This window comes from Tetrao urogallus (genome assembly GCF_951394365.1).
Source record: "Tetrao urogallus genome assembly, chromosome: 21".
Classification (NCBI taxonomy): domain Eukaryota; kingdom Metazoa; phylum Chordata; class Aves; order Galliformes; family Phasianidae; genus Tetrao; species Tetrao urogallus.
In genome coordinates, this window is record NC_136834.1 from 6,844,768 (window position 1) to 6,854,855 (window position 10,088).

Consider the following 10,088-nt stretch of genomic DNA (forward strand, 5'->3'; position numbering starts at 1 on the left):
CTTCAGGGAGCATCCCAAAACTGCATGTGGCCCTTCTGCAGTGTGTGTAATGCTCATCTGTACGTGCATGCATTCTGTATGCAGCATCCCAATGTCACTGCTCCCTTTGGGGAGCATGGGGGATGGAGATGCTCTTTTGGGGATCAATCCATCCCATTTTTGGGCAAAGAACTCAACCACTCAATTTATTTTCCCCCAGTAGTGCTTTTGGGTAGTCTTAAGCAAAAAGCAAGGCAAGGACCAGAGGGTGAGAGCTTGGGATGCATAGCACCTCCCATCCTTTTGCAATCCAGCTTTTCCTCCAAAGTGCCTTCCTCCATCCCTTGGTCCCCATCCATCACAGTGGGATGCTTATCGAGCATCCCGATGAGCGGCTCCAGTAATATTAAGGGGGTGGCTGTGTTTTGGGGGCAGTAAGCAGCTGGGTCACCGCAGAGGTGAGAGCAAACGAGGGAGAAGCAGGAGGGAGCAGAAGGTTAATGTCTCTCGGCACAGTGGCAATTGTTGAGCTTTTGTCAGGAATAAGATCTTTGCTGGGGTTTATAAATAATGCAGCAGGCAGCCTGCAGCCTCAGGCTGAGCTCTGTGCCAGTGCTGTAAATGCACTTTTTCCTCTCCCTGCACCCCTTCTGCAGGAGGGGCTGCTTGGAGCTGGGGCTTGCAATTTGGAGTGATCACCACTCAATGCTGCCAAACCCCCCTCACCCTATTCTAAATCTACTGCTTTTACCCCCTGTAGATTCTCCAGCGATTTTTCTTCTGTAGCTCCTCTCAGAAAAAGCAAACCTGACCCTAGGGTGCAGATAAAAGGCTGTAAGTAGGTCTAATCCCCGGAGAGAGACTGTTTTGTGTGCCTTTTCAGAGGAGCCTGTTAGCTGCCTGTAATCCTTAGGGACCCACAGAGCTGCCATCCCTCCTCAGAGGACCATGCGGGCTCCCAGGGGCAACGATGCCTCTGCTTCCCTGGTGCACTGCTCTGCTCCATTTGCTTTACATGCATCTGGCCAGATATGGAATCCATCCCTCTTGCAGTGCAACGTGGCCATAGCGTGGGGATAGCACCAGAACCCAGTATTAAAAAAAATAATAATAATAATAAAAAAAAAAAAAAGCCAGTATAAAAAAAAAAAAAATCAACGCCCTGATTCAGAGTATCCCTCCTTTGGCAGTGACCAGGCTCAGTAGTAACATAAAATAGGGGAAAAAAAGTGCAACTTAGACATCTGGAGTGCAGCTTTTCGGCTGGTCTAAGCACCATGCTACGGTTGCATCTTGCGATTGCAGCTGCGGGATTGGTGCAGCAAGTTGAGGGTAGCATGTTTATGGCATGCAGCTGTTTCAGAAAAAGGAATGGATTTTACTAAATCCTTTATGTATTTATTTGATTTCTTCTTTCATTCATTTATTTTCTGAGATGCTTTTTTATCTCCAAAATAATGCCTGGAAAACCCCCATGGACATTGCACTAACAGCTATGGTACGCTGAGATCCAAGTGTGGTGCTGAGATTTTTTCTCCTTTGCCCAAACCTCCCCGAACCCAGTCCAGGGCATAAATAAGATTTGGGGCGAATGCGATCTCTCCTTGAAAACTTCCCCTTGCGCCCCAGTGGCCAGAGATTTATGGCTCCAGCAATTCTTTGTGTTGCTCTTTATCCCACGTCCATAGGAGAATGTGGTTTCCCTGTAATAAAAGTGTCAGCAAATAAATCTATGGAGACAGTTTTACTGACAGCATTTTTTTCCCTCCTATATATGATAAAAAGGGGGGAGAGATAAAATCTGGAACAAAAGTTGTTTTTTTTCCCAAGCAGGAAGGAAAGCACAAGGCGAGAGAGCATGAAGATGCTGCTCTAGGGTTTGTCACTACACTTCTGCACCTGATGCCTATTTTATTTCAAAAAGGACTATTTTTTTTTTATAACTTTCCAGTGTCTTGATCTGAGCTGCTGCAGCCCTCCAAATCTCTGTGGCCAAGATGCATTGCTTCTGCTTTTTTTGCTTTTGTACTAAAACATTACAAGTGGCAGTGGAGAAGGATACACCTCCTCTATGGTCCCATCAAAAAGCTTTTTTCCAATTAGGAATGCCAGTCCTAGGGAGCAGCTGGGGAGGTGGGTGATGGCATAGCCTTTCAACTGCTGCAGTGATAACCAGACAGAAACTGGAGGATTTTGCTTAATGAGATTTATAGCTGGGGTTTTGTTTGTAGGTCACTGATGGTGGCACAATCAAGCAGAAGATCTTCACTTTTGATGCAATGTTCTCCACCAATTTCTCACACATGGAGAACTACAGAAAGAGGGAGGACCTGGTCTACCAGTCCACAGTGCGGTAAGTTGTTCTGACGCTGCTGTCCAGCTCGTGTCACATCCTCCAACATGCTGGCTGCTTCTTAATACTTTTTTAAGGAATTTTTCCCATATTGGGCTGCTTGAGGGTATTAAGTGAGGTGCAGGGACAGCCTGTCCAGGGAGGTGGTGGAGTCACCATCCCTGGAGGTTTTCAAGATGCGTGGAGATGGGACATGGGTAGTGGGCATGATAGAGGTGGGTTGGAGTTGGGCTGGATGATCTTAGAGGTCTTTTTCAACATTAGTGATTCAGTGATTCTATAAGTCAACACTTTTCTTCATCGTTCATCTGTGGGGATATGATGACCCCAGGAATCTTGCTAATGAGATAATTGCACGTGCTGGGAAATTACCTTTTTTTGCTGTCTTTCCTGTGTTGCAACCACTCCAAGGAAATGGTCCTATTGCAAAGCATTGTCGCCGAAGAGCCAGGGTCTGTCCCCAAGGTCTTGCATGTCCCTGGGGGAATGGGTATTGTGGGTGGAAATTTCAAAGGTTGAAATAAGCTGGAGAAAAAAACAATTGTGTGTGTGTGTACATATAGAGAGAGAGAGAGAGAGAGAGAGAGAGAGTAATATATAAAAATAATTATTATTTATATAAAAGCAGCATAAGAGCTCATCTTTGTGTTTCTTCCAAGTGAAAATCACTTGCAAGAGTGTCAGCTTTATTATTAATTACATGCTTGTTTTTTGCTGATGTTGTAAAAACAAAACTGAAGCCTGAAAAAAACATCAGGGGGAGACTTAATTTAAGCCAGAAATGCTGAAGCAAAGTATTTCTTTTCATGATTTTTTTTTTTACTTTGTTTTCCTTTTAAATTAGAATTTGCTAATCATATTTCAAAGCTTAGTTTTCCAAGTGCCAGGTAACAAAGTTCCTATGTGTGGGAAAGAAAATACAGTCAGTTTCTTGAGGCAGCACAGTGCTTCATGCCTGCAAATGTCCACAGTACAGAAAGGGCTTGGCATGGTTTATCCCTTAGATAAGCATCCATGCCTAGCTGTATGCAAGCACGATATTCTAATCAATTTTTTAATATGAATTTTGTCGGGGGTTTTGGATGTTTTTTTTCTATTGTATTTGGCTTTGTGTTTTGTTATAAGCGAGAGCAAGTGCATGCGATCTCTTGACCTCATGGCATAACATAGTTTGAATTTTGGTTGGTGATGTATGGAGCCCAGTGTTGGCCTGGATAATCTTTATGGATCCCCTCCAGCTTGGTATATTCTATGATTCTATGATGGATAAATGTGAATATAGAGTGGACAGTAAATAGGAAAATAGGGCTGGAGGGGAGATGCTGAAAGGGATGCTCAGGAGATGCTCAGACAGGGATTAGGAGGCTTAGAGGATCATACTGGGGGGGGGGGGGGGCAGAATAATACTTGGGGGGAGCAGGCAGGGCGGTGCTCATGAAGATATTCAGAAGATGCAAATGATTTGCTCCGGATGCTTGGGTGTTGCTGAGGGGATGCTCAGGAGTTGCTCAGAGGATGCCCAGGGAATACCAGGATGATAATTCCCTCCTTGAGTTTTGCTGCTCTGTGTAGCTCAGGCTCACTTTGGTTGCCTTGCAAATTTCTGACATGACTAATTACTGTTTGGAGGATGTTTTGGAGGCTTTGCTAATGGATTACACATTCCCTAACTTGACAACCTTGTTTTCCTGCCATAACGCCAGTGTTTCTGCTCAGTGTGGATTTAACCACTGGTCTTAAGCAGGCAGCACCGGCAATTTAAATCAGAATAAAACGTTCCTCATGCACAGAGCAAGAGCCCAGCAATGGGCAATCCTTGAGCCATCCTATGGGGATGAAGATGTACCAAATTCACCCTCTTTAAGGCACATTGACCCTAACAGTATTTTGTCTCAGAAACCTCCTTTTTTTTTTTTTTTTTTGTGGATTTTTTTTCTTTTTATACGTGTTGTAGAACTAATACAATTTGAGAGCAGAAAATTCTGCTGCCCTAGAATTGAGCACTTAAAAGCATCGGTAATTGTCAGTGCATCGCCTACAAATCATCTGAATTACCATGCAGTCCAGGATGTTTGCGCTAGAAATATTTGTACGCAATTGCCTTTTTGCAGTGGAAAGCAGCAACGTGCCTTGAACTCTGAGAAAGGAGCTGTTTCTCAAAGGGTATGAAAAGAGCCCATTTTCTGAATCGCTGGCTTGATACTTTTTTGGGGGTGAGGGGATCTCTCCTTGTGTCTTCCTGTTTTGGTGGCTGCTTCAGCAGCTCGTAAAGTTGCTTTTTGAATCTATTGAGTGGTATTTCAGTGGATTTTGACCAAAGAAAAAATTAAAAAAAAAAAAAAAAAAAAATCCTCTCAGGGAGGAGAGAGGTGTGTTGTAGGGCATCCTGCTCACCCTACATTGAGCATCTGCATGGGATACCAGCCTGGCTGCAAGGTACAAAGGGTGCAGTGGGGCATCACTAGGGCTTGACAGTTCTGTCCTGTCCTGTCTTCCATCCTGTCCTCTCTGTTCTAACCTATCTTATATTCAGTGATCTTTGTAGGTCCCTTCCAAACATCCCATCCCTCTGTCTAGCAGGGCTGGATCCTTATCCTTGGGATTATAGCGGCAGAAACCCTCAACGTGATCCAGTTGGGACCATTTTTTTCCCCCCAAATCTAGATCTCCAAGTAAGCTTAGAGATCTCAAGCCACTGCAATAGGACAGGCCTGAAATGGAGCAGACACCGAAATAATTCCAACTGCTTCTCCCTTCCCTCTTCTCTGCTAACCAAGCATGCGTGCATGGGTAATTAGAGGCTGCAACAGATGGCGGAGGCTCAGTTGAGAGTAACACGGCCGCTAAAAGGCACTGCCAAGCGACTGCTCACGTCAGCGGGGGCTTGTTTACGCTAGCAGGGCTTTTGCATGGTAGTAGGCATGGGAAGGCAGCCAGAGGCTTCCAGCGAGGAGCCGCTGAGTCCTGCTTGCCACTCTGTTTCCCCCATAAGCTGGGGAAGCCCTGCAAAGTGCATGCCTGAGTGCTGCAGAAAATCCATTTTGGGGGCTGGAAGTTTTTTTTGTTTGTAAAACTGGGACTAGACAGATGATACTCTTGCTTGGATGTCCCAATGGGAGGCTGTGTGGTGGTCCCATCCCAATTTTTGCAGCAGGATGCTGCACTGGTAGGTGGCTCTTTGCAGCTGGTTGGAGTATTTCCTCCTGTACTGCATTCCTCTACTGTTTTTTGAATACATATAAAAATCTAGATGGCATATAGATCAAAGCATGCCCTGCATAGGACCATGCTTGCTCAGAATTTGTGCTTTTGATGCTTCTATCCAGTGCACTTTTCCATAGCTGTGGCATTGCCCAGCTGGAAACAGGGGTCCATAGCATCTGAGCCTTTCCCATAAGCATTTTGCAAACATTTAATGTCTGTGGTTTGCAGTTTTTTGCTCTCAGCAGTGCCTTTACTTCCTGTGAGCTTCTTCTTTCATTAATGCCATTACTTACTTTCCTGAGGAGCTGCCAGTGCTGGTAAACTCCAGCTGCTAAACTGCATTACACAGCTCACTCCTGAAGCCTTTGCAGTTATTAATAGTTATCGATCTATGGCTCATTTCCATCACTGTTAGCAGGATGTTCCTTGCTATGGATGAGGGAAGCTGGAGTAAGGGCTGGCAATGAGTCCCCTCTGTCCTTCCCAGCCTCCCCGAGGTTCGCATTTCGGACAGTGGCCCCTATGAGTGTCACGTCGGCATTTATGACCGAGCCACACGGGAGAAGGTGGTCCTGGCGTCTGGTAATATATTCCTCAATGTGATGGGTGAGTGCAGCAATGATGTGATGGTGGGGATGATGAGTTGGTGACAACGTGGTGGTGGAAATGATGTTGAGGTGGTGGGGATGATAAGGTAGTGATGACAGGGTGGTGGGGACAATGAGGTAGTGACAGCGTGGTGGTGGTGATGATGTGGTGGCAGTCATGACTAAACAATGATGTGATGGTGACGATAAGGAGTGATAGGTGAGTGAGCAGTTGGGTGGGGATAGAGGGGAACCCTTAGGAGGGTCAGACCCCATGCTCAAACCACCACCAAGACATTATGGTGATGGTTCAAGGGGTGACCTCCAGCTCGTATTTTCCCAGTTTACAACCCCAGTGAATTGCAGGGAGTCAAAGAGGTGATGCTGGAGATGGGATGGGGGCACTGTACTCACTCTCCAGCTCTTCATCCCCAATGCAGCTCCGCCAACATCTATCTCAGTGATTGCTGCTGACACACCAGCGCCCTTCAGCCGCTACCAGGCACAGAACTTCACCTTGGTGTGTGTAGTGTCCGGTGGCAAGCCTGCCCCACTGGTGAGAATTTGTTTCTGAAAATATCTGTAGGTCAGGTCCCTGCAATCCTTTGGCAGAGAACAGGGGATTGGAGAGAGAGATGCTTTGTATATGTACACTCACTGTGACCTGACAGTTAGACTCAAAGATCTTTGTAAGTCCCTTCCAGTTGAAATTATTCTATTCCATTCTAGCCTATCCTACCCTATTCTCTGTTCAATGATCTTTGTAGATCTCTTCCAACTATTCTATCCTATTCTCTATTCAGTTGTCTTTGCAGATCCCTCCCAGCCATTCCATCCTCTGTTCTTTTCTATTCTGTTTTCTCCTATCCTGTGACCAAAATTGTTTCTGACCTATCTTAAATTGTACTTTTGTTATTACACACATGTTGTCCCTGGATGTCCAACAGGAAATTCTGCTATTTAATGTTTAGTATATGGATTTTTACATGTATATTAATACATTCAGTGTCAAAGCAAAGGCAATTCCTGCTCGTTAGCACCATAGCATGTTTCTGCAGAGCTCTGGGGACTCACAGCTGCCCAAGGGAATGGCCCAGGAGGTAGCCCAGTGCCACTGCCGTGTGCTCCCTATTCCTTCTGCCCCCTCCACAGGTATATTTCAAGCGCGATGGGGAGCCCATTGAGGCCACTCCGCTGCCAGAGCCACCAGCTGCCACTGGGAACTGGGCACCTCGCAACCTCCTACACCGTGACCTGGATGACACCAAGGTGCCCCAGTTGCTGGCCGAGGGAGAAATGGGGGGCGGGCCCCCCAACACCGCAGAACCCCCGCGGGGGCTGACAGCTGAGCGGGGTCCCACCACTGAAGCCATCCCCGAAACTGTGGTGAGCAGGGAGTTCCCACGCTGGGTGCATGTGGCGGAGCCCATTTACTATTTCCGCCACACACACGTGCCCATCAGTGATGGCACAGTGGAGGCACGGGCCACCCTCACCTGGACCCTCAACCCCCAAATTGACAACGATGCGCTCTTCAGTTGTGAGGTGAAGCATCCGGCGCTCTCCATGCCCATGCAGTCAGAGGTGACTCTCGGTAAGGACAGCAGTTGTGGTTGGGTGAACTTCTTGGTTTTCTTCATGCATTTATTGCAATTTGGAGGGGGGGGGGGAGGGAGTGGGGAAGGTATATTTTTGCTTTTTCTCCAGTTATTGCATTAACTGCATGTTTTTTCCTTTCTTTCTTTTTTGCATTTGTGTTTATCGCCTGTTTTTGCATCTCTCTTTTTTTGTTTATTGCAACTGTACCTGTGTAATTTTTTGGTCTTTGTTGCAATGTTGTATTTATTGCCTTTTTTTTTTTTTAATTTTGCATTTATCATTTTTTAAACTTTTTTTCATTTATTGCAATTCTGTATTTATTGCCTTTTTTACTTTTTTTTTTTTTTTTTTTTTGCTTTTCTGCATGTATTCAATTTTGCATTTGCTGCTCATTTTTGCTTTTTCACATCTAGTACACTTTTGAATTTGTTGTTTGTTTTGCTTTAGCTTTTTTTGGAATTTTTGTTTGTTTTGGTTTTTTGCATTTCTTGCTTTCCTCCCCCCCCCCCTCCCCCACTTATTCCATTTTTTGAAATTTCTTGCCTTTTTATCTCTTTACACCTTTTTGCTTTTCTTTCCCAGAGGGTGGGGGGTGGGTTCTTCATACACCCAAGAATCAAAACAGGGTGATGTATAGAGCTGCATGATGACATGAGGAGGTGATACCAGGGCTCCCTAGAAACGGAGGCACCTTAAGGGAAGGACTGCTGCTTTTTTTTTGGGGGGGGGGAGGGGGAAGTCTGTCAGCTGCAGAGACGTTTTGGTATGTGCCATAGAGGAAACAAAGTGGGGTGAAATTCATTTTGGCTAGGAAATGACTTCAGTTATGAATGCATCCTGTAGCAGCTCTCTATCAATCTCATCAGTCAACAGGGTACTTGCCTACCTGTCCATTTGGCTGTCTATCATCTGTTCATCAATTACCCAACAGTCTGCCTCCCCAGCTGACCAGCACCACATCAAATCGTCGTTCACCCCAACCAAGGGCTGATGACCCTTTTCTCCCCATCCCGTTTTGTTGCAGTTGCTCCCAAGGGCCCTAAAATCATCATGACCCCAGTGAGAGCACGGGTTGGAGACACTGTTCGGATCTTGGTGCAGGGCTTTCAGGTCAGTGTCCCCATGTGGTGTTGTCCATGTTGCCATGGGGTGATGCTGTCCCTGCATCCATTCCAGCACTTCAAGTTTGCCATGTGGCCATAAAGCTGGGACAGTGGAGGCCAGGCTTGAGGGTCACAAAACCCACCCTGCTGTCCTCTCCATGCAGAACGAAGTCTTCCCTGAGCCCCTCTTCACATGGACCCGTGTGGGAAGCCGGCTCCTGGATGGCAGTGCCGAGCACGCCGGGAAGGAGCTGGTGCTGGAGCGAGTGCCGGCTGAGCTCAATGGCTCCATGTACCGCTGCACTGCACAGAACCCACTGGGTTCCACTGACACCCACACCCGCCTCATTGTCTTTGGTACGGCATTGCCCCTCCCCCACATGTCCCCTTTCCTCTTTCCTCCCTCTTAACCCATTTTTCTGCTGGTTCTTTTCCTTAGAAAATCCAAATATTCCCCGAGGAACAGAGGACTCCAATGGTAAGTGGTGGCTGGAGGTGAGGTGAGTCTAAGAGGTGGTGGCCCCATGAGGTCAGGCTGGAAGGGGCTCTGAGCACCTGATTGAGCTGTAGGTGGCCCTGTTAATTGCAGGAGAGTTGGACAAGACAGCCTTAAAGTGTCTCTCCTAACTCAACTGATAGTAGATTCTGTGATCAAGATGGAAATCCCTGAATTCTCCATCCCTTTTCTCCTCCTGCCTAGGTTCGATTACCAGCCACCGCAGCTTCAGACTAGTTTTGGCACTCACCCTAACAGTGATCCTGGAGCTAACGTGAAGCTTCACTTGCCTCTTCCTCTGTACAGTTCCACCTGTCGTTTACACCTCTGCCAATTGGTTCTCTTTTTTTCTTTTTTTTCTATGCTATTTACAGTCTAAGTCTCTTTCTGTCTGTGTCTTGGCTTCCTTGGACAATTTAATTAAAAGAAAAAAAAAAAACCTCCCTCTGTAGAAGGCTGCACTGAATGTTTTGTCCTCCTGTATGTAGAGAGCTTGGGTTGGGAACTGAAGGAACATCTGGGGACTGGCCTGGCGTACCTAAGACCACCTTGGGGTACCCAAGACTGCCATGGGGAACCCAGTGGCTTTCCAAGGTCTGGGAGAGGAACACAGTTATGCTATGATGCCAGGGCCCAATGTCTATTGGAAAGAAAGCAGTAGGGACCATGTCCCTCCATTTATACCAACTCTAGTGCACGCTCAGGCTGGTAGAAGGGATGATCCTGAGCCTACTGCACTACTGCACCAGGACTCAGCTCCATGGCAC

General features: G+C 46.6%; 1 protein-coding gene across 1 annotated transcript in view; it reads left to right on the forward strand.

The window, feature by feature from the left end:
- The window catches only part of IGSF21 (immunoglobin superfamily member 21), a gene marked incomplete at both ends in the record, with an annotated part of 32,816 nt that extends 23,217 nt beyond the window's left edge, over window positions 1-9,599 (forward strand). Inside the window, 8 exons of the mRNA XM_079545655.1 lie at window positions 2,211-2,332; window positions 6,024-6,142; window positions 6,564-6,679; window positions 7,276-7,717; window positions 8,747-8,832; window positions 8,990-9,182; window positions 9,265-9,303; window positions 9,526-9,599. Of these exons, the coding sequence (XP_079401781.1) occupies window positions 2,211-2,332; window positions 6,024-6,142; window positions 6,564-6,679; window positions 7,276-7,717; window positions 8,747-8,832; window positions 8,990-9,182; window positions 9,265-9,303; window positions 9,526-9,599 (1,191 nt within the window). The remainder of the gene's footprint in view (window positions 1-2,210; window positions 2,333-6,023; window positions 6,143-6,563; window positions 6,680-7,275; window positions 7,718-8,746; window positions 8,833-8,989; window positions 9,183-9,264; window positions 9,304-9,525) is intronic.
- Window positions 9,600-10,088: the final 489 nt, after the last annotated feature.